This window comes from Protopterus annectens, chromosome 12.part0 (assembly GCF_019279795.1).
Source record: "Protopterus annectens isolate FY-2018-M chromosome 12.part0, PAN1.0, whole genome shotgun sequence".
Classification (NCBI taxonomy): Eukaryota; Metazoa; Chordata; order Ceratodontiformes; family Protopteridae; genus Protopterus; species Protopterus annectens.
Genome location: NC_056746.1, coordinates 849032903 through 849059466, shown reverse-complemented (window position 1 = coordinate 849059466; position 26564 = coordinate 849032903). Strand labels below are relative to the sequence as shown.

The 26564-nt window shown below is 43.0% G+C and overlaps 1 protein-coding gene across 4 annotated transcripts in view; it reads right to left on the bottom strand.

The window, feature by feature from the left end:
* LOC122816836 (uncharacterized protein C20orf204-like) overlaps positions 1–26564 on the bottom strand; it is a 464402-nt gene that overhangs the window by 94735 nt on the left and 343103 nt on the right. For all 4 annotated transcript variants that reach the window (XM_044089889.1, XM_044089890.1, XM_044089891.1 and 1 more), the window contains exon 2: positions 21622–21759. In XM_044089889.1, coding sequence (XP_043945824.1) covers positions 21622–21759 — 138 coding nt within the window. The remainder of the gene's footprint in view (positions 1–21621; positions 21760–26564) is intronic.

Genomic DNA, 26564 nt, shown 5'->3' with positions numbered 1-26564 from the left:
AGTCTACAAATACAATGCATCTGTAACAAGGATGTCTGTGCATGTGTGGTTGGTGTGAGCTGTGTACATAGCTGTGCAGTGTGGAGTACGGGCACTGTGCCACTGCACGGTAGCAGGACACCGGTATGTTTCTGTGCGCGTGACCTGGACGCATTACATTGCCATGTCTGAAAACCAGTTCAGCTGCTCAGCAGCACGTATATGGTGGACATTGGTGGCACCTCTATTGGCTGGGGACAGTCATTCCATTTCACTGGTGTACCACATCGGATGTCCAGGGGGTCCACTACAGTGATGAGCCCACTATGTGTGGACAGGGTGCAACGGTGACTACCCACTGCGGATGTACTGTGTGGCAACATGCCTGTAGGTATCACCCATGGCCTTGTTTGTCTGGGTCATCGACAATTGTGTGTGATGGACCTCGTGCACATGGCCCTGTGGTGGCACATGTGACATACAACCGCACTAGTCTGAGGTGTCACATTCCCTACGGCTATGCAGACATTGTGGATGTCTGCTATGTCATGCATAGGTCATGTCATGGTGTGACAATGTTGCAGACAGACATCCACGTGCATGGGACATGTCATGTGCCATGTCACAACATGTGCACCCAATGCAGGGGCATAGGTCACAGTGGTAACACCTGTGCTCTGGCCAGATCACAGCTCACTATGTGGTACTGTGTTCATACTGCAGAGGCATACCAATGCATACTACACATGCAGCCATTGTGGAACACCTTCACCATTGTATGCATAGCTGACTGCACATAACACACCAATGGGTTATGTGGTGTCATGCCACTCTATACTAACGGTTGGATCTACTGTACATGGGTGGTGTGTGTGTCGGATGGTGCAACCTGTATACCGTGACTGGGGCACACCCAGGTGTGCATGTCATACCTGGACACATGGGGAATATCAATACACCGTATCATGCCTTTTACTAGCAACAGACTTACCTGTGACAGACCCTTGTCTTTGCGACACGCCAGACGCACCTGTATAGGGATGACACAAAGGTATGCACATTATCCATTACTATCGCCACAGTAAGCATTCTGCATGTCACATCATGCACCTGCGTGTTTGCATGTGCTCTGCACATGTGTGCATACACAACATAGCATACTGTAGTATGCATCCTGTGTGGCCATATACCTGGCATGTGTTGCTATATTATGTATTGTACTATGACACCCACTCCTACGTCGCTTGTCATACAAACATGCAACACTGACTTACCAGGCAGCTCCGAGCTCATTGTTTGGGAGACACCCACCTCCACGATGGACGCGAGGGTTTCAGCGTGTTGTTCCATGGGTGTCCCCAGACTGGCCAGGAGCTCCTCCGTGGCTGTGAGTGGGGCTGGGTTGGTGGCCCACCACCTGTCCCACCTTGTTGTCTGGCGATTGCAGCGCACGCTGTCTCGCATGCCGGATTAGGTCTGTGCAGTGCCTGCGGATCTGTTGATATGTGCGGTTGTGGCCGCCCAGGCTGTTCACCCTCCCGCGCATATCCTGCCACATCTCCTCCCGCTGTTGTGCCTGCAGTGGCACATGGCTAAATAAGATGTCATAATTATCATGTAGCAATGGTATGATCACCTCGCCTTCTTGTCGGCTAAAGGCAGGCAGCCGGAACGTGGCATTATCTGTAAGACATAACGATGGTGGCAGGTCACATTTACACTGCTGTTCTGGCATACTGCTGGGAATACATTGCTATGACATGTACAACATCTGCACAGTAATCTCTGCAAGGCATCATGGCAGTGATACAGCCAATGTGTTGCCGCCACACCATTGAGCAGTGGGTGTCATTTCATATCTGTGTGTCACCTCATCACACTGTACACGCACCATGTTGATGTTAGCCTGCTGTGGACATGTGTACCTGTCTACACCTGTGTCCATATCAGTTGGCACGGGTCCCCTTGTGACAACAGTTCTACTGTTCACCTGGATGCTGTCTATATGTCAATAGACATCACGTACGTGGCCATTATGAACATCAGCAGTGGCACTGTACACATACACATGGACACCTGCACATGCATGTGTTGTGCCATGTACATCCACACAGCACTGTATGGGTGTTGGCCAACTTTCCACGGCTCACCTGTGTTGCACATGTGATACACATGGGACAATGTGTAACCATGCCACATTAGCAGGGAAGGTCATGCATAGCATGTACACACGCACATTGTCCACAGCAGCACACAGCACCTGTAACACCACAGGGTGCATCACCGTAACATTACTGCTGTGTATGGTTGATAGTGACAGTGCCTTTTGGCCATCGCACCATGTAGGATCAGGATAGCACATGCAGCCTTGCTGGGCAGGGCTGCATGGTATGGCAAGGTATGCCACATACATGGCACTGGGATGTGATCCACCTGGGGGGTAATGATATTGGCAGGGTGGCTGTCCATTCCATATGTCATTGCTATGTGTATTTGGACATTACACATGTCTATCACCATGGTGTGGACACTGGCCTTATGCAAGGTAGGCTGCACGCTGCTTGGTGGGGGTGTGTCTGGTGCATGCAGGTATCACACACCCATGCATACACTGTAACCCTGACAGGTGCTATGTGCTGCGATATTGATCTACACAGTGCTGTATGTGGCCACACACTGCTATCCCATGCACATGGATGGTTACCTGGACTGACGTGGGTACCACATATGTCTACATCCAGTGCCTGCTGCCACCCCCATGTCTGCTGGTGCACTACACACCGCCATCCCTCCCTCTGGAAACGTGATGTTGGGCACAGCATAGGTATCCATGTATGGGGACAGGGATGTTCACATAGCAGGGGCACTGATGGTATCGACGATCTGACCATACACATATGACGCACCCATCACACATACAACCCATTCATTATGTTGTGAAGAACAGTGACACAGCTATACCGCTACGCCGGAGACATTCACAGGCGTACATACACAGATGCATGCACGCCCAGCTTTGGCATGGCCTGGACTATTGGTGTGGTTCAGCACATAACGTGTTTGAGTGTGGCTGGTGCAGAAGTACTGTGCACATGTCTACACAGTCTGCCTGTTCTACAGTAGGCATCGTTTATGTGCTGTGCACATATCATATCTGCACATTGTGTTGGTGTCTGTCTATCCACGGGCCAGTGGTGGGACACACAGGGCTATTGTTGAACATATATGCATGCAACCCTGTACTGCTGTACTGCTAGCTTCTCAGGTGCTAATGTGTCATACACATGCACACCATACCCACGGATGTGGTAGTGGGTTGCCACCCGCATCCATCTCCTCTTGTGGGTTGCTATCATCCCACACCCTCTTTGTATTGTATGTTCAGGCTATGCACCTGTGTGGGGCTTGTGGGCGTGCAATGCAGTACTATGTGCCTTTGCACCCATCGCAGAACAAGTCATACAGGTACACTGGCGGCCATACACTGCACAGCTTGATGTTGGCACATCACATGTTGTACACACATAACACATCTCCTGTGGGACATGGTCAAATGTACAGGCATGTCCATCAGTCACATGCCACTACTACCCCTACATGACGGCTATGCAGGACATGTGGCGGTACAGCAACTGTCACATGTGCACCTGCAATGCCCCCTACCTGCATCACGTGGTACTGCCTGTGGGTATGTGCGCCTGCACCCATGCTATGGCCATAGATGACAGTTGTACATCGATATGTGCAACATACCTCATTGGGAGTTCTCATGTGCACATGTTCAACATGTCAACGCATTGTTTGTGTCTGTCAGACAGTCATTGTTGTGCATGGTTTACATGGCAGCCATGGCGGACTGTGTCTGATTCCACGTACTTCATTGGACTACCAGCATTGTACATTATCACGGCACATTCCAGCCATCACATAGCCATCCTAGATGACAGTGGGAGGTGTTCTGCCATGTGCACATATGTCACACAGTACGAGGGTGACTGACACACATTCTCAGGACAGGGTTCTGACTGCTGTGGATGTGTGTGATGCTGTCGACGACCATGACTGCACCAGATGGTGTCATCTGGATGTGTAACATTCACAACACACACCTACCTTCACATAGCAACACATCATCCACAAGGATGGACATCCCTGCATGAACACTGTATGCAGTATGTCTGTATGACCACTGCATGCACCACTGGTAGCCACCAGCATGGCTGCCAACAGCGGCAGTGTGTATCCTGTGTGAACATGGGTTACACCATTCACAACACACCTGTGTCAGATGTCCCTGTTGTGTGTCACAGTGCAGTTCCACACATCATGTAACAGTATGCATCATGCACCGATGTTGCAGACATGTGAACGGCTGTGCAAGTCAACATATGCACACATGACACATCACCTGGTACAACATGTCTGTCTTACCACATGCTATTGTGACCACCCTGTGATGACATTGTACAGGCTACGTGGAATGGGACATCTGATGGCTCAATGGTGTATTCACCCTCTGGGTGTGTGTCTAGCCGAGTGTACAGTAGGCAGTGGTCTGCACACAGAGATACTGTACATTTGCCTACTCTGTCACTGCGACTGTTGACTATGATCATACTGTACTTATGCAGGCATGTGGTATTGATCCAGTATGACAGTCATGGTCAACCACAGTACTGTGGCACACATGACCTGCAGACATCTGCCTAGGGTGTGGGGCCCACATGTCCATCTTCACATGCTATGCTGCCTCTGCAGCAGTGTCACATGTCTGTCGCCAGCAGGGCTGTCACAGGCAGGCACGGCATGCAGTGATGTGTGACAATGCTTGCACCCCCCACTGTGCTGTACACATGCACTGCACACACAGTAAGGCATGCCTGACATTAATCTGCAGTGCCTGGGACCTGCCTCCATGCTCTACAGAGCACACCTGCCGGTCCAGATTGTACACAGATCATACCTCCCAGGCACATACCTGGACTGCAACACACACAGGTGAGTGGATCCCACATCACACAGTGATGTACACACATACTGTATGTTTTTCTAAGACAAATGCATCATAGGTACTCCATGTTCGGATACCCATGTTTGTGACCGCTAGACACATTGTGACACGTGACGGTGAATACACTGTACACCACAGGTTACATGCTGGCTGTGTTATCATACTGTACATTGCACCTCGGACAGTTGCTACTGCCATGTGCTGACAGCAACACGCACTTCCCTAGTATGGACTCCCATGTACCCACACATGCTTGGCCATGCACTACACATAGCTGGGTGACACATTAAACAAGACATACCATACCTACACTACCCTTGGCATGCACCATACCTCCATGTGTCTGTGTGCTATACCTACAGACATCCCCTCTGGTTGATGGACATATATGCTTTATGCCCTGCTAGCCACACCCTGGACACACACCCATTGCAGCATACATGGTACATGTGCTCAACAGCCGGTACTACCAACATCTGCTGACGGGGTAGTTAATGGCATGGCACCCCGCAGACGGACAGTATACATGACTATGCTGACACATATCACAATGCACTTCCGCTACATGTACGCACTGGTAGGGACCATGCTATTCCACACAGAGACATGGTGGTACTGGCCTTTTCACAGATGCCACGGTGGTATGCATGTTCCATGCACATGTGCTGTATGGGCGCATGTGCAGGCTGTTGCACGGTGGGTATGTTCAAATGTGTGTGGTGCATCACTTGACAGTCATGGTGTGTCCTCGTGGTCCATCACATACTCCACAGCTAGCTACCTACACATGACCACCATACTTTGCAGTGTGGGCCCTCACGCAGTGTGGTGGTATGTCTGTGTTGTTTGGCTACATCCACATTCAATGTAGCATACGACAGTCACCCAGGCATTGCCGACAGATATGTTGTTGGCAACATGCCAGCCAATGGGTTACCTACCAATAATATACACTCTCACTCACTACAGGGTTCCAATCCATACATGGACATCGCATTGTCCCTGTGGACACATACATGGTACTGCCATGCACACATTATGTCCTCGGACACTGTCCCAATGTCACCTCCAATCTCCATAGCTGTTATATCCCGCCAAACTGGTTGTTATGTGTCTCTGCAGCAGCCCACTGAATTAACTGCTAGCCCATTCATGGACGCTGTGTACCTTGACCACCACACCACCGCATCTATCACACTACACATGGGTGGTAGTGCATTGCACGTGTGGGACTGCATTCATACAGACATGACTGCACCATTCGGTATGGCACTGGGGCACATCCTCACATACATGCTTCACACACTCATTGACGACTTCCATGCCTTTACTGGCACCCTTGTTGGGCCTGTGTGCCACAGCACACCACATCCACATGATGGCCACCTGTCATACCATTGCATGGGTGGTTGGTGTAGTACAGAGGGTAACAGATCAGACATTATCCCCACATTGCCCTTCAGCACCATTCCACATTCTGGTATTGGCAATGTACACATCCACCATCACATCATACCCTGTGTCTCAGGATGTTAGGCTATGTGACTCCTGGACAGGTCACACAGTGGTGCAAGCATATCATGCTACCTACGACATGTAAGGTACATGTGGCATTACACAGTCCTCAGTCATGTGTCCCCTCATGTTCACTATTTGCTTACATACACAACATGCTGTCACGGAGTAATGTCCATGTCTACATGTCCCACATCTACATACCTGGCAGCATTCTAGCTCCAGCAGCTCATACTGCTAACATCCATGCAGGTGTCGGTGTGGCAGATATATCGTGTAGATGTCATTGTGTCAGATACATCACGGATGGTGCATACACATCACCTTTGCATAGCGACAGTCATCCACTGGGTATCACGTGGATACTGTCCCTATACATGCATATCACATTGTACATGGTTGCTGTACACACACATGCCCCACATGGTGCTGTGGTTGCCATATTCCACTGTGGCGTGGGTACACATCTGCAGGGCCACACATATCTGGACTATGTGTGTTGCTGGGACATTGGTAGCCTTTGTACTTGTGCCATACACACATCTACACACGGGCAGGGTTACTATAACACATTCGTGGTGTGCCTTCCACAATGGCTACAACTTTCCATGTCACAGTATAGTCATGCCGCGATGTATACCAGGCTCAGACAGTTTACATATGCAGATGACAGACGGGAACACATCTGTACTCATCTGCATACCACTTACACAGTGGTGTCATGTACTCTGCCATGGGCCATGTCCTCCGCATTACTGATGCATGTAGTACTCCTACATGGCGTTTGCAGTGAGCAGGGTGAATGAAGCAGTCATGCATATGTGCACACAAGCCACATTGCTTAGCCTGGGCTTCTGTTTACCTACACAGACTAGACACACACCATGCTGTAGAACATAGGTCCTGTGCACATCCCACAGGGACACACTGTGGCACTGGTCATGTGATAGCTCCCTTGCTGATAGGGTGACACATACACATGGGACCACCACAACAGCAGTACTGTGTAGACATGCAGTTGACATCCACCTTTGCTGTCCAGTGGACAGTACCATGGGGGTGGCACGACTGTGTACATTGCACATGTGTTTACACATGGACCTGCCAGACATCATTGTTGCACACATTGCACCTGCTACAGATAGCTTGGACATGGTTACTTGATGTTCCTTCCATTTTGGGTGGCTATTCTGCTACTGCTCTGTCCCATATCTGCAGGCCATACATATCCTGTTAATGTACATAACACTAGGCCATACGTCCATCATGCATGCTATGCCTGTGATACTGTGTATAATGTCTGAACGTATCCATCATGATAGCTTTACATTATACATACTTGACATGGTCACCCCTACTGCGAGGCATACGTGCACGCCGTGCACACATTACGTATGACATCGACAATATCTGCCCATACACATGTGTGCTGTGACACTATACATACATGTCCTATCCCCTGCTGTGGCACTTCATTGTTGGACATCCACTGCCAGCATCAGCGTGGGTGGTGGCATTGTTCTGTGTTTTAAATCACGATGGCACCCCTTGGCCTATCCCAGCTGTGTACATGATGTCCCACTGCTGTGCACACGGTGTCCACAGTGGTTGGTATACTCAGCAGGTTAACACTACATAACCACCTTTCACCACTCTCTCCTTTATGGACAGGTATCTTTACTGACAAACACCGTTCACATACAGTGCCGATTCGTCATACATATCATGCGTTACACACCAGTACATCTCGTGGGTTCTACATACCTTTCCTGTATTGCTTTCCGCATTCCGCTTGTGTCTCGCTACTGACAAGTGATCGGCTCTTGTAGGAATAACGCCTTTGTTCGGTATGAACATACAGTTTGACTATCCTGGGAGTCTTCCTTATATCCGCCGTCACCTGCGGCATGTGGGTTCATCACACCAATAGCTGTTCCTCGGTGTGTACTTATGCGCATATCACCTGTGCATCTCCTCCATTCAGACGGTACTGGCCGGAACTAGGCCATGGTTCATTCATCGCCTGGGCGCTGGTTATCTGCCAGACCTCCGAGGGGAAGGTATGTCTTGTGTTATATTATGTGTGACTACAACCGCTATGTGTCGCGTCAGGTACATTTGGCTGTGGTGTTAGCCTTGGATTGTGTGTGTTGGGTTTGGTATTATGTTCCACATGTGGGTGTCCGTGTCCTGCCGGGCGCCTGTCGATGGCGCTTTACATTCTGATGTGTAACATAGCTCTTGTATTCCTGTACACAATGGATGCAGGTATGCATCCGCTGCTGATAGTGGTTCCCACGCTGGATGTTGCGGGTATGCCGGTGTCATTAACTGCCTGTATGTTTGTGCTGCTATTTCGGATTGTATCCCTTTGATATGTGCGATGGGGTATATCGGCGGCTGTGGGTGACGGGTACGGGTTGTGGGCCTTGCATTTGTACATACACGGTATGCTTCTGTGTGTGCTCCATCCCTGCCTGGGGAGTTACAAGTTACCTGTCTGTTGTTCTAGGAGTGTAGGTTTTGTTGATGTCGTCTGCTGTCGGTACCGCTTGCTTGTGTGCTTCCTGCATGTATTCCTCCGTCACATCGGTAGTATATCTGCAGCTGTTCGTAGGTGCCGACTATCCCTTGGCATTTTGTCACGGATATTTACGGTCATTGTGGTCCTGTAGTTGGGACGGCCTGTATGTTACCGTTGCCACCTATTCGGGTGGCGATTGCTTGTTTAACACTCGTAGAACACACAGCGGTGTTTACGGACGATACGTGTCCACGATCGGTGCCGGGTAGCACATGCGTATTTCCGCGTACATAACTATTGCTGCGTAACGCTGCCGATATATCGTATTGGAATTAACATGTCGGCGCCATACATCCGGTGATGGTTTGTACATGCGCCCTTTGCATGTCATGTTGGCTATACTCCTGTGGTACATTCTGGGACATTTTCGATTTGCATCGCTTTACGCCGCCACGCCTAGCCAGTGAGGAGCTCTCAGTACTACTTTGTGGGTACTGCTATACATACGCCTGTGGTTCCTATACTGTATGCCTACACATGTTATTCCACTCCGCCTGTCACATGCCACCTACATACACATTTTATAGTGTCACACACATTACACTGGCACAGCGGAACACACGACACCCTCACCTCACACATAGACATACTGCCGCTTTCGCAGGGACGGTTGCACACAGTACCTACGTTGACCACATCGCCGGCGGCGGTGTCTACCTCCGCCTCATATCCTAAGAATATTACACGCACATGTCCTGTTACTGTATCGTGGCCTGGCGATCATCCCGAATGGCGAATATGCATTTAGGTGGGTTGACCTTTCCATGGGTGGCGTTCCCTGCTCTGTCCACCCTCCCGGATAGTCGGGTTGTCATTCAGTATGTTTACTATGTTCAGAGTTCGTGATCTTACTGCATCTGTAACCTTGCATCCCTGTGATTCCCTGTTTAACTTGTTGTACTTTATATCTGTGTATGTGTACATATATTTCTACGTGTGTAATGATATCTATATCCATATTTGTGTATGCACATATGTACATATGTAGACACCTTGCGCCGAACGTGGCAGCATACGGCCACGCCGCCTGCTGTCGGACCCGCGGCGGTTGAGGTGTTGGCGCTCCATGCTCCGCTGGCTGTTGGTTGTGCAGTGTTTGGGTGCTACCTATGTTGGAGTCACACATGGGACCGCCCATACAGTACACATTACGGGCGGACATGTTTGTGTGCCGCCCATTTCACTGTGTGTGCAGGTAGGGAGGTGTCAGTCCATGGGGCCTACGCTGTCAGAGTATGTGCTATACGTTCCCTCTTTGCCAAGGCATAGGCATATTGGGTACGCCTCCGCCTGCCTACTGGGGCTGGCACAGTGTGTTCATGGCGCTGAACGCCCTGTGCCTGTGCTTGCCTTGGCAGTTGTGGCGGGCTTGGTGGCCCTACACCATTATGTCCCTGTGGCAGCTGTTTCCGCAGGATCATATTATGTAGCATAGCACATACTATGAATATGTGGGCACATGTGCCTGGAGAGTACTGCAAGGCTCCACCAGATGTATCCAAGCACCGGAACCGTGATTTCAACATCCCAAACACATGCCTATGATTATTCTGGTTTGTGCGTGTGCCTCATTATGGCGTTCTTGCATGTGTGTGTGTGCATTTCTGATGGGTGTCATCATCCACGGCTCCAATGCGTAGCCAGCATCCCCCACAAGGTGACCTTGTGTGATGTCCCCCCTGGCGAATACCTGATACAGCTGTGAGGCATGCCAGATATGGGAGTCGTGGTAGCTTCCGGGCTGCCAGCACACACATCCATGATAATGCCCCGCGCATTGCACACGACCTGGCAATTGATGGAGGGGAATCCCTTGCGGTTTATGTAGCGTCTACCCTGCTCACCGGTGGTGACTTGATTTCTATGTGCGCACAGTCTATCGCACCCAGTACCTCCGGTATTGTGCCACACGGTGGAAGTGGCGATATTGCTAGCCAACTCCTCCTGAGATCTGGGGAAGTATATATACTCATGGGCATGTCGTAACATGGCATCCAGAAACTGGTGTAGTACCCTGGATGCTGATGCCTGTGAGATGCCCATTATATCCCCGGTTGGCCTTTGAAAGGTACCTGTTGCCAGTATTCGCAAGCTTACACATACCTTTGTGTCCACTGGGATGGGCTCCCTCTGTTGTCTCTTGTTCTCAGGCTTGGCCGGCACAGCTCCACTATTTGCTGTAACGTGTCCCTGTCCACCCTGTAACGCTCTACTATCTCCAGGTCTTGCAGCCCCTGGTAGGTCACCCTTGGTCTGAACACTCTCCTTCTCCTCTGAGGCCTCCGGTAGTTGTCGGCACCCTCCTCCGCAACTCCGTCTGTCTCTAACACATGCTGATGCATCACGCCACGGCAGCACCCAACATATACATTTTAAAAGTTCCCGTGTGTTTACACCGTAAGGCGCAGCGCTTGGGAATTCAAGCTGTGTGTTGTGTGCATTCCCACTTTATAGTGTTGTGCTGTACACCCGGTGATGTCATTGGGTGTGTCTCTGCTGCCGTATCTGTGGGTTATCTACCGTGTTTTACCATTGGCACTGCAACGCTGTTGCCTTTGGTGTTACATTACACTTGCCTGCATTGGTTTAGCTTTACACCTTACTTTACTGTTTCTGCACGCTGCACCTACTATTTACGGAGTGCATCCTGCAGGCACATGACATGTCATGCATTTTGTCTGCCGCCGTTATGCTAACTCTCTCCTTGGCTGTGCTGTATCGGTTCTTCGCTCTTTGCATTTCTGCAACATCCACTACTTTCTTTGCATTCATATTCCTCCCTTTCCCGCTTTTGCAGATTTCTGCATGCAGAGTTGTCAGCTGCCGCCGATTGCCCTCCGTCGGTTGATTGGTGTTAATTGCTCATTACGACTCCAATTACACTGCTTCCGCATTTCCTCATATTCTCCGCATCACCTTCCTGTATCCATGGTTGTTGACGGGCGGCCGCCACATGACTGGTTTGGGGAACGAGTCATCCTCGTGCACATGCATCTGTGCGCATTGTATACTCTCAGCGCATCTATTTCCTCACACGCCGGTCCTGATGCTGTGATGTGCATTGTACAGCCCAGGTTTGCTGGGCTCCAATGTGCTTCCTCCTACAGCGGCACACCCCTCTGCGATTGACAGGTGTTCCTCTAGGCCACTCCTCGGTGTTTTACCGCTGCCGCTTGGTGCAGCCTTACGGCGGGGTTTTGCGATTCAGTATTATCTGCCTCATTTGCATGGCATTGACTACTAATACATGGTTACGGCGCCAGACACCGACGCCACTCCTTGGCAACCCTTGGGCTGTGGTTGTGGCTTTCCATTCATACTATGGTGTATTGTGGCTGTGATGCTGATGTGTCTTATACTGCTCTTTTATGGCATTGTCATATTACTTCATTGTTCCTCACCTTCCGCGGACATGTCCTGGGGTTCTGCTGTGGTTTTTGCGCACATGACATTTATGTCGTTATTTACATTTTCTGCAGGTTTTCCTTTGACATTCTCGGTTTCTTTCCACATTGCCATGTTGCACCACTATGACACATGACGCTGGCAGCCTTCCGCTACTCCTATGTCATGTTTGGATATATGTAAACCGTTTTTTTTTGGTTTACATTGCCGTGCTGTTATGCTACGCCCGCGCCACTTCGTGAATCGCTACTTGCCTTCATTTGCATGGTGCAACACCGCACATGGGGTATTTAACATACCTATGCCGGAGGCGGCACAACTCCGGCGTACGCCGCTGATGCACGTGGGTTTGGATCGTACCTGAATCGCTCGGCGGCCATGTCTGGCATTGTGGCGCCTACGCCATGCGTGTGCCTGGCGCAAGGTTCATGAATCCCGGGGACTGTTATTTTAGTAATAGATTCCAAGCAGCAAAATGGCAAAACATATTCTCTTTTCTCCTCCTCATATCTGTAGAAGTTCCCCAAGGATACATCCTCGGCCCCATAATATTCAAAATTTTCATTAATGATCTCCATACAGCTAGCAAACGTGTCTCCACTATACAATATAAAATTACTAGACAATTATCTGTTCAGCCCCAAGCGTAACCAGACTACAAAAACTCATCCAAGAATCCTTCTCTACAATAGAACCATGGTTGGATAACAAAGATATTTTCATTCCCCCCCCAAAAAAGTTAATCTTTTTCATGGGATCATAGGAAGTTACTAGGCTAATGGCCCTAGGGCCCTTACAAGCCTAGCCAATACTACTCATTGCCAAAAAACAATTTCTCCATTATTTTCCTTAAGACTGAACAGATATCTCATACCAAACTATTAAAAGCTTGCAGAGACAAAAATCTGAAATTTGACTATCATACTTGGTACACAATAAAAAGACACTTAGCTCTCTTTATAGGGTCATAACTTACCTGCCTGACCTTTTTGGATAAATATAGCCTCTCCTTACCTCCTGCCCTTACTCCTTTATGATGCTGCCATCTACACCAAAACACAAACTACCCTGTTGAGAAAGTTAGAGCGGTATTAAAATAAAGTCACTAAATTTGCAGCAAACTTTTGTCACAAAAGTGACTATTGCCTTGCCATTAAGCAACTGCAATGGAACACACACACAAATGCAGCTATAAGTAAGCCAAGGAATTGTGCAGAGTGTCGCAAATATAACTAATAAAAAACAGACATTAAAGCCACAGTCTGAGTCACCACAAGTATGTCACAAGAATTTAGTGTACAATTCTTTAATGAATGCTTTCGTCGACAAGACTTCATCAGAAATAAGACAAACTTATACAAATTTGCTTAAATACATTTACTAATAAAACACTTAATTAATTAATTAATCAAATTGACCAATTAATTTAAAGCAACATTCTTTAAAACAGTCACAAAAAAGGGGAGGGAGGTAAGGAATTTAATAAAAATAATTCTCTATACCCTCCTTTCAAAGAAATAATCTACAATTTTTTTTAAAACATTTAATATTTATAACATCATTGAGACCGGGTTTTTTATCTGCTTTTAATTTAATCTGCCATCTGACCTCTCTTTGTACTAAATAATTTTTAAAATGACCCCCTCTCAAGTCAATTTTTTAAGTGTTTTTGTTTTTTATTAGTTATATTTGTGACACTCTGCACGTTTTTCTTGTGAAAGTGAATTTGTATAAGTTTGTATTATTTCTGATGAAGTCTTGTCGACGAAAGCATTGATTAAAGGAATTGTATGCTAAATTCTTGTGATACGCTTGTGGTGACTCAGACTGTGGCTTTAGTGTCTTTGTTTTTTACAAATGCAACTATCACAGCACTTAATTTATTGTCAACTTCTATCATTCACAATCTCATCCCTAAGTGCCTCTCAAAATGATATCATCCAGCACTACTTCCTACATAGACCAATACACTCCACTGCAAAACTACTACCACTTATATCCCAATGGTATAATTTTTCAGGGGATTCCCAATACTCCAACCATGTATCAAAAATATGGAATTCTATACCACTCCCAGTGAAACAAGAACATTCTATATCGCTATTCAAATCACAATTAATTCTCTCAGAGATGCATTACAAGCACACCTAACAAACTTCTGGCTCTGCCAGTACCCTACAGCAGGATAACTACCTTTCACCCTCTCTAATACAAATGCCCTAATCTACTCAGCTATCATCCCTCTCTAAAAGATTAAAAGCAACACACCATCCCATTTATAGGTTCATAGGCAAATGGCTAACTGCGCTAGTGACCTATTTTAACCCTAGCCAGGAATGTGAGAATTCTACCACTGAACAACCAATGCAGATCATTCTTTTCCTCTCTTAGTTTCCTTGCCCATCTTTATCACTCCTTTCTTTTTCCCTTATCTTTCCCTTCTCTCTCTCTCTCTCTCTGTCTTCACTTTTTCTACCTTACCTTTCCCATTATCTCTCTCCAACTAACTTCCGTGGCAACTCCTGCTCTGTTTTAGACTTTTTTGAATACCAGTCTTCTCAACATAGATCTTAACTAGTACAGGCTGTTATTTTTGCTAACTTCTCAAAATGCTAATTTACCACTCTGTTGTTATACTAAACCCCTCCATTTTTTCCATACCCAGTGCAAAACCTAATTACGTCAATATCACAACATACCATAGCACTGTTCTCCTGCATTTAGTTACTGTATTATTAAAAGATGATTTTGCAGTTTTTCTGCATCTCTCCATAGTAATCTTGCAATTCTGTTCTGATAAATCATGATAAATTGTACAATACATCTTTTTTCATAATTCTATTTTTATTTTATGTATTTTGTGGAAGTTTTATGTCTAAACCTACACTGAATATGTGTCTTCTACCAAGTCGGACAGACATTCCCAGTAAACAAAAGCAATAAATAAATAAAATAGCAAAGGCAGCTAGAAGCCCACTGTGATAGTGGCCTATTTTTCTAGATGCACTGTGCTTCTGGTCTGTTCAATAGACTAAAGCACAAGTTTTGACTTAACGTCTGTGTGACGTCCCCACTCTGGGCCAGTAATCAAGAATCCTGAATCCTCACGACTGACACTGGACAGAGACATTCACTTGGAACAAAAATGGATACACCCATTATTTCCAGATGCAGCTTAAGAGCACATAGGGAACACACTCAGTACATTGGCTGGTTTTCCCTCTCTCTCCAGATCCTCAATAAGGCTCCCCACTGGCACAGCTATAGAGTAAAGTCCTCAGCCGAGTGTAAAAGCCAAGTCATCTGCCACTCTCTCTGTGAAACCAGTGCTTCATGTCCCTGCTCCAAGCAGCTGACACACACACACACACACACACACACACACACACACACACACACACACACCTGGGAAAGGCTGGCACAGATTTACTAGCTATGCCCCCTTCTGCCCAGACTTAAAGTAGTTACACCACCACCAGACACTCCAAAGCCAGCTACTCAAAGGCTCTTGCAAGGGTACCTAATTATACTGAGTGAAATTAATATTAATACAAATGATAGTGCTTGGCCAATGTGGTAAGGCTTTCAGGAGTGGCCAAAGTGTCAACAAACAGATATAAGTTCTCTCAAAGAGTAAAATATTCTCTAAAGGACATGCCACAATGAAAAGTTTAAATATATTTAATAAGTAATAAAAGAACATGAAAATATGGAATATCTGTTTACAATAAACACTAGAGTTCAGTTACAAGAACTATTAAAATAACACAGATGAATAAATTCACAGATACAGAAAAACAGTATGTAACTACTCTCACTATATTTTCCTGACTGAACTAAAGAATGACTATTCCCTGGTTCACTTACTAGAGCAAGCCAAGATGAAGTAGGTGAGGGGTCCTTCCATGTCAGGTTCCAAAAACTGAGTGCCCTGAGACTTCAGTCTCACCTAGTATTAAAACATAATTTTTAGTGATGATTTAAAGAATAACATGACATACATCTGGTCAATTGACTTATGGTTTCCATACCACTCCTTTGGCTAGAAGCTGCCAGGATTTAGTACATATGTGTTACAGTACATATCTCTTGTATTGCTAAAGTTTGTTGCTGCATCTGGAAGCTGTAAAACAATTTTAACACTTCTGCTCTTCCTACAGAGACTAACAAACCATACTTCCTACAGACATTGCGTCTCTGACTTCATTCAAAACTGTGAGATAACATCTCTATGGCCCAGGCCAATAATTTAATTTCAGAACATTTTTCAAAGGTTAGCTGCAGCTGGACTGTGATTAACCTCTTCTCTTCCAGTATCCTTTGTTACAATATATACATTTCAAAAGATACAATAATACATATATATTTATTTTTCTGTCTCTGCCCCCTGTTGGTACATTTTTAACACAAGCAGCTTTACAAACATATTTATCAATGCAAGCATCAGTACAAATCAGTTTGATATACAAATGACATATAATTCTTTACAAAATTACAGCTAGCTATGCTGGAATATGTTACACATCCACTGCCCTACTTCTCTGGGCATAGCTGGCAATATTTCACATCATCACATCTCTGCTCCCTTTGAAGACTCAAGCTAGTTTTTCAAGTGCCCCTTGAGAAACATTGCTTGAGAGGAATGGGGCTGTCTGAGACTACCTTAACCCATACCCTGCCTTGAGAACCCATCTGCATTGGCATTCCTGACTCTACTACAGTGCTGCACTGTCATGACATATGCCTGCAACCTAAGGCTCCACATTAGTAACTTTGCATTTTGTTGGCCAGCTTGTCATGGTAAGGCTTCATCATGTTAACATGGTACAATTTGTGCCCCTGCCTTCTGCCTTTCAGTTCTACCATGTAGTTAACATCACTGACCTTCATTATCACTTTGAAGGGTCCTTCCCAAGTTGCTCACAGTTTATTGTGTCTGACAAGACTGAGCAACCTTTCCTGGTATCCCACAGCATAATCTTGGGCTTGACCATTCCTGTCATACCAGACCTTTTTCTGCTGTTGCGCTCCTGACAGCTTCTCCTAGGCCAAGCCCATCAGCTCCTTAAGCCTTGTCCTGAAGTTTAGGACATATGCCACAACAGACTCCTTGTGGGATTCACACTCACCCTCCGACTCATTACAAATCAAATCTAAAGGCCCCCTCACCATATGCCCATATAGTAACTCGAAGGGTAAAAAAACTGTGGATTCCTGGGGTACCTCTCTGTATGCAAACAGCATATGGGGCATATATTTGTCCCACTCTCTCTTAAACTGGTCTGCAAATGCCCATAGCATTGTTTTATTGTAGGTGTTAGGGGGTAGTCTTTAGGTGCTTTACCCCAAAGCACTTACACAGACAAACCAGCAAGTCTGACATGAAATTGTCAGTTCTGTCAGTCAGTATTTCTCTCGGGAAACCTACCCTGCTGAAAATCTCTAACAAAGCATTTGCCGCCTTCTCTGCCTCGATGGAGAACAGATCCACCAACTCAGGGTATCTAGCAGCATAATCTACTACCACCAGGTTATATTTTTTTCACTGTGGAACTTGGGGTACTCAGAGGCCCCACAACATCCATTGCTACCCTCTGAAACAGCTCCTCAGTCACAGGCAAAGGCATCAAAGCAGCCTTGACCTTGTCTCCTGCCTTGCCTACTTTATGGCACTGCTCACAGGTCCTGCAGTACCTTTTGTCACAATCTCGTCTCAATGTAATTTATACTATAGTCAGATATATTAGTGTTGGCCATTGCACCTCCTAATTTTTGCTGACTTTACAGCTTTTCATTTGAGGTCCACACTAGGAACCTCAACTTCTGCCTCTGATTTTGCTTCTGTTCTTCACTATCTGTTCTTGCTGTCCTGTTTTCACTTTTTCCAGTAACTGCAGAAAGAAACCTTGACATTCCAATAATAAATCTTGTTCATGTGTCTGTTTTGAAGCATCAACAATTAAGCAACTCTCATTTGTTGTTCTAGCTGAAGACATAGATACATTAACATTCACAAACTCCTTCACCTGTTGTCTCTCAAAAACAATGTGAATGTATTAACTTACTTTCTATTATCTGGATTTTCTTTGTAAGTGAATGTTCAATGTGCTTAAAATGCATTCATTAGGACCATGTAGTTCCATCTTAGATTCAACTCTTGCCATTTTTTCAATGAAACTGGATAGCTGTTGCCGTAAGCAGGCATTTTAAGGATTCGTAAATCTATAGGTGCTACATCTAGCTGTATGCATATCTGGAAGGTAATACACTGCTACTGAAGTTTCTTAAAGGACTTGACCATACTTTCTAGCACCTTAACCTGGTTAACCAAGTTGGCATCCATATTTTTAACATTATTAGAGATATCAGAAAAGTTCAATAGCAAGGGAGTCTCACGTACCCTTAAAAATCACTCATCACATTATTTTCTTTAGTCTTCTTACTGTTCATAGACGTATTCTTATGGGGAGGCTGCATATTCTCTGATTCTAGTAAAGATTCCATATAAATGTGAATGTGCTGCCACTTCAAACTCCAAACACAAAATTAAAACAAAATGAAGGTGGAAGCCAAACCGTGAGAGCCAAAGCTCACCCACCGCTTGCTAAATAAAATATTGTTTTAATGTACATAAAGCTTTCGAGTAGGAACTCTTTCTCAATGTATAATAAAACAATTTCATCACAAAGAGTTAACATATCAATCAGTTTAAAATAACCAACCATAAAAAAGCAGCCTAAAAATGTCATACAATTAATTTCTTTAACATCAATACAAGCTTAATGGGTATTGTACTATTCAAGCCTGAATATGCATTTGATCTTGAAACACAGATCCATCTATATTCAACATTTTTAGTATATAAATTCTAATCACCCCCTTATTATGATATATTTGTACTAATACAATAAAGATGAACTCATGATTGGTATCAGTGCTCAGAATATGTTTAGCAAGGGTATTAGTGGAAACCAATGTCCTAAAATCTGAGTCATGTTCTAAAATGCATTCTTACTTAAGGCTGTAGTTTAGCATTAACTTTAGAAAGAAGTTAGGAAATTAAAGCTCTCCATGCAGTGGCACAGAGATAGGCTGTACAATTCTTCAGCCAGCATTTTGTAATTGATTACCTTCTTGCCAACTAATGTGCAACACAAAAATAAAAACTGCATTTTTGCTCATTATATAAAACTGTATATGCTTTAAAAATACTTTGTTTCCACTATGTACCTGGTATTTGCTATGAGTGTAGTAATTCCCAAATATTTATTAACTTTTGTTTTGTCTGTAGTTACTATATTTGTATTTTTACTAGATATTTGTTAAATTGTAATGTGTCTGTTCTGGAGCTTTTTTCCACTGAAAATGGACCTCTGTCCAGTTGGACTTTCCCAATAAACAAATGTAAAATAAATTACTGACTCAGGAGCTGGAAAGTCAGTAACACTCCTTCCTCAGGAGATGCAATGGAATTCTGCCACTGTCATGGCACCCTCTAGTGGAAGCTGACTGGTAAGTCTTGGTTTCCACAGACATGTGTTCTACAACAGTAAGGGTGGGGGGTGGTTAGAACAAACATTCAGGTTACACTTATGGGACTATGATAAGAATTGCAAAATGTCACAGCATGTTCTCCCTTCTGAAAATATGGTAGTTTTATTTACTTATTTATTTATTTTGCATTTGTTGACCAGGAAAGTGCAACTAGGACAGAACCTATTTTCAGAGGAGGCCCAGCGAGAAACGCTCCAGATGCATGTCTTTGGAATGTGGGAGGAAATTGGAGCACCCAGAGGAAACCAACAGAAATGCAGATGGAGATGCAGACTCCACATAGAAGGCACCACAGCTGAGAATTGAACTGGAAAACCTCTTGCTGTGAGGTAACATTAACTGCTGCACCAATGCGCCACCCAGTTGGACAGTTCTCCCTGTCCAAGTTCATCTTCCCTTTGCATTTTGTCAGCAGGTATATGATGTCTCTGTAACTGTCTCTTTTTTTTTCCAATGAAAACAAAAATGCCATCTGGGGAGTAATGATCAAGGGCCACTGATTAAAGGCTCCCAGTTGATTTCAATTTCATATCATATACATTATATAGTTTTCTTTTAATAGTTTTCCATTTAAATATAAATGCGTCTATATACAAATATAAGGTATACCGCAGAGAGTTCAATTCCAGACTTACTGAAACAAGGCTACTAAATCAGTCTGTACCACTGTTGTACCTCATCATGGCAATAAGCAATCAAAGTATCTTCTAGCATTTTTAGGGGGCTTAAATTTCCTGTACCTTTGAGGTTGCACCAATTTAGAAACAAGGGTGTAAAATTATTTCCCCTTTTCTCTAACTTAGTTCTGCAACAGAGGCAGTATATATAATGATGTGGAGTGAGAGATCAGGGCCCCTTCACTGAAGGGTGGCTCCTGCAAAAACTTTTCAATAGTGGTCACTTTTTGTTAAGCATACCAACAGTTTACCAGATGCTGATAATATTGCTCTCTGTAGGCCTGAGTGGAAACTAGCACACACACACACACACACACACACACACACACACACACACACACACACGTGTGCGTGTGTGTGTGTGTGTGTGTGTGTGTGTGTGTGTGTGTGTGTGTGTGTGTGTGTGCGTGTGTGTGTATGTGTGTGCAACCATTTATACATTCAAATCTCAAACACAAATATTCAAAAAAGAATGTTAAAGAAGCACTGCATCACTGGCTTCACCAATTATGCTTAATATTTGGAAGGACTTTACCCAACCAGATCCCAGATCTGTTGTGACAGGGTAAGAGCCTAAGTAACCAAACTTTCTAACCTAGATTATTAGCATATATCGTAACTGTTTATCCCTCAGAGAATGGTTATCAATGCTGAAAATTAGTGAACATAAACATCCACAGATCAAAGATGCATTGAAACACTGGTAGAGTACTGGAATTTCTGTTAAAGCACACTTTCTGAAAAAAATAAATCTATAACTTTAATTACTGGCACTATGTAATGACTGTAATCCCTACTATCCTGTCATAATATTCATATTTTATGAAGGACACAGGAAAGTAAGACAGAATTGGGAATATCTCTCAAAATTCAAGTATGATAAGAGGTATGCTCACCAAATTTTGCAGTTCATAAAAGATCACAGCTTTGTACGTCCTGATGATTTTTGGAATGTTGCATTGCTTCCTGCCTCTACTTAGCACCAAGAACACCATGGCCAGCAACAGAAAAGAGGTAATGGACCTGAGGAAACACTATAAGGAGAACAGACAAAGCAGTCAGTCAGAAGGCATTGTGTGAATATGCTAGTGTAGTCTCACAAGCAGCCTTGCTGCGTGACATGCTATAAAGCTTAAGTGGTCCACTAGCAAGTCATAACATTTCACTGAAAGTTGGTAGCTAAATTGTTGTCCCCAACTTATCTTGTCTTGTTGCTAATAAAGTTTCAAACCATGGTTCAAGATATCTCTTTTTATCATACAGTAGCTATGTTAGAACATACCTGTTTTTGTTTACAGTTATTAGGATTTTTGATTGCCTCCAGAATATCATATTTTAAGGCAGAATCCTTTTAATTTTTGTATTACATTTCCCTGAACCACTCTGGTTAACCCTTTCAGTATTACCTCAATCTGAACCAATTTTAAGGGGGAAGCTTTTGTTGTTTTTTTTTTTTTTTGTATTCTCTACTGATGCACCAATTATAAGTACTAATAACAAATATGTTTAGCACTCACTATCCCAACTTGTCAGTAAATTAAATTATAAAGGAGGTACCACCACTTTTGTACCAAAGGGAAAATTTGCCTGGCCACTTTGCAGATGTCATAAACAAATTCATAACACCACACTTCAGAACAGGATAGAATAATAATTTGCAAAGAAAATCACGTTCAGTACTCATACAAGCATTTTATTAAATTTCTAACCTGCAAACAAACAAATGACATCTACAAAATAAGGTTATTCATACAACAAATAATATGCAAACCATATCCCAAACGAATCACAAATTATTTTAACAGGTCATACGAATCATACGAATTAGAATCCCGTAATTTTATGGGTGTTCCTTATGTCTGTATTACTTTTCATTATTATTAATATCATCATTTAAAATATGTATTTATTCATGCCTTAAACATCTCAAAATATCTTCTAGAGATGAGATGTTTAGGTCCATATTCTTTCCATGAAACAGAATAAGAAATGGAACATAAAATGCAATGTTTGCACCAATGAAAGGCCCATTTATATTTGCAAGGCAAGAATAAGAGTACCACCACAGGGAAAAGGGGACTCCTTTGATACTGGCAACTTCTGTACCATTTCTTTAATTAATTTAGATGTACAAATTTAGCTATAGTTCAAGCTATGGTCTTAGACTAGACTTTACCAATATTAACAGACTCAGGACAAATACTTTTGTGAAAGGAGATAAATATCAGAGCACTATTTTTTTTACTTATGTATTAATATGAAATAATGGATAATAGAACAAGAGTTAATATTATTTGGCATCAAAATACCGAATATATATATATATATATATATATATATATATATATGTATATATATATATATATATATATATATATATATATATATATATATATATATATATATATATATATATATATATATATATATTTGTGACTGTATTGGTCTCTCTGACATTCACCCATTCATTCCTTATCATCAGGAGAATGCAAGAAACAATATTTCTTGACAAACTGCTCAAAACTATGGATGCTTTTCTGCTGTGGCTCTATGTCATATGATCACATTTTAAATAGTCAAATTACATATGACTGAACTCATATGATCGACTATTTAAAACTCAAAAACAGCTTTTTAGCAGGGGGAAACCCCTGCATTCCCCACATCCCCTGCTAATTACACGTACCAGCTCCAAAATTGCACTACAATGGTGAAAAGGGCATACTTTTCAATCTCTACTGCACCACAATCTCAGGACAATTCACTGTTTTAGTTCAACTTTTTAAATAGCAGATAATACAATCATATGAAATTCAAATTGCTCAAAAGTCAATCTTTTAACATAGACCCATTCTATTGCATGTCTTATCCAGTAGCTTGTCTTATTCAATAATGCCAGTATCCTGGAAATATAAATTAGCTTGTCTTATTCAATAATGCCAGTATCCTGGAAATATAAATACGATATTTACTACAGAATGTATTACCACCTAGATTAGAATCAAATAAGCAAGTCTTGATATATTTGTATTGCACAGTTTCTCTTGTTTCTTGTAAATGCACATGTAATATATTTATATTTTGGTCACATTTTAGGTCATGAATGAAACGGGTCCATTTTGGACAAGTATAGTAAATACTTGAATATATAAATCACAGATATGCTTCTCCTGTAAGAGATTTTCATTTTAGCCAAATTTGTCAACTGCTTCCTTGAAAATTGTGGATTGTAATGTAAAGTTAAAAAGTGGAAATTAATTTTGGAAATGTTGATAATATACATGTCTGATTAAAGTCATTTCTTGGATTCTGATAATTTAAATGCATAAATATATCTTTCAAGGTCAGATATTTTAGACTGAAATAGAATATTGACATTTCAGCCAATTCATCAAATGTTTTCTGAACACTGAACTCTGATGTAATACTCAGAAATGAGAATTCTTTTGGAAATGTTGATAACTTGACATCAGTTATTAATTCAAGCTACTTTTTGTTTTGATCATTTAATTGAATTGCAAATGTAAAGGGTATTTATTAAAACTCGTTTTGTTATCCTATATCATTGTATTTCACCTTTTCTAGCTTATGTTTGACATAAATATCTGTGAAATAGTATACTACCACCAACAGATAATTTTTCCTCCAACTTTTTTAATAATATAAAGAATGACATTTCAGATATGTATCACTTTTAAATAATTCCTACAATTCAGTAATCAAAACTTAATAATCTTATGGGTCAACACATTCTTGCTTACAAAACAATAGCATACCATTCATTCATTCATTCATTCATTCATTCATTCATTCATTCTTTCTTTCTTTTTTCTTTCTTTCTCCAATTACCTGTTTAATCCAGTGGAGGGTTTTGGGAAGCAAGTGCCAATCCTGGTGGATGTGAGGCATTAAACTCATTCTGAATGGGGCACCAACTTGTAGGTCTAATCATGTCAACTGAAATAAATTTCTATTATATTTAGTTGCTTTATATTTAGAAGACTGTTTATGATCTATGAAAACATGTATTTGAGAATAAATATGTCCTATATAAATCAACAAGGTGGTTTTGAAGGAGCTTTGTCTTTGTAACTTTGGTAATAAAATGCAACCTGATTTTGTGAAGACTAATAGAAGCAATTACTAATGTTTTATTTCCCTTCATAAGCCTGTTTTTCCCTAAGGCACATACTAAAATTACCTTGAATGGTGAAAAGGTATTTAAGAAAGGCTTCTGATTTGATGACTTGGAGACTCTGGAATGTTCATAAAGGCTTTTCCATTCCATTTCAGCAGTTCTTTACAGTGTAAAGTATAACTTCCAAATTCCCTTAAGTGATTAATTGATATTAGTAATGTAATCTAATTCTTACGTTTTATAGACTCCTGTATTAGGTTATAACATTCCTTGAATTTTATCCAAAACTCAGGAATTTGTTTGTATTTTGTCTTTAAATTCAACTGGCTTAATGTAATGAAAGTAATTCAGAAACATGTCTATATATTGGTACTAATTACAGTGCGATCATCAACAAGTTAGCACGCTAAGTAGTATATGCAGTTTACAGCCATACCTTGCAGTTTGGTAGTTAAGTCATTGTACTTTAATAAAATATGAGTAAGTAATTCAATATTTCATACACAATAATGACTATATTCAAAGATATTCAGACTTTGGCAGTTAACTGACAATAACATTGCAATGCTCATGAAATTCTTGAGAATGACATTTTATTTCTTGTCTTCTAAATATTATAAATAACTTATTATATCAAAAGAATAGAAATCATCAGCCCCCTTTTTCCCATTTTCTGCATGGGGTCGGACAGTCATGTTAACTGTCACCATCTCTCTCAATTTAATGCCGCACTCCTACCTTCTTTGACACTTATGACTGACTGTCACAGATCTTCTTTCACACAATCCATCCACCTCTTTGCTGGATGCCCTCATTTCCTCTTACCTTCTTCCTGTCTGTCCCAAATCTTCTTCACCAGATTGTCTTCTGCCTTTCTGCACATGTGTCCAAACCACCATAATCTGTTCTGTTTGATCTTTTCTGCAATTGGAGCCACTTTGGCTTCTGCTCTTATGTCCTCATTTCTTCATCTGTCCCACAGAGTACATCCTACCATCTTTCTCAGGCACTTCATTTCCATCATCTCTAGCTTCTTCATCTGCTCTGCCTTTACTGCCCAGGTTTCTGTACCATACAGTAGAATTGGTCGCACCACTGTCTTGTACAACTTACTTTTCAGCTTCTTTGGCATTCTTCTGTCATACACTACACCTGACACTCTATGCCAGTTGGCTGCAGCCCCTCTGATTCTAGCTTTGACCCCTTCATTCAGACTTCCCTTCTCCTCAACCACCTCTCCCAGATACTTGAAGCTATTTACCTGTTCCACTATCTTCCATTCTATCTGAGTTCTCAGTTTCTTCTGATTTCCCCAGTTTACTCCCATTACCACTGTCTTATCAGTGCTTAGTTTTATCCCATGTGCCTTCAGTTTTGCATTCCATTGCTCTATACTTTGCTGGAGTTCTAGCTCAGAGTCTGCCTGTAATGCCACATCATCCGCATACAGCAACTTTGTTGATCTCTCTCCTCCAACCTGTTGGCTAATGTAGTCCATCACCAGTATGAACAACTGTGGGGTCAGAGCTGAATGCTGGTGTATACCAACTCCCATTGGGAACCCCTATGTGTTGGTGAAAACTGTTTATACTTGAGTCATTGGGCCCTTGTATATAGCCAACACTAATTCTACTAATGTTTCTAGGACATCAAACCACCACAGTACTGCCCAGATTAGCTTTCTTGGGACCTTGTCATATG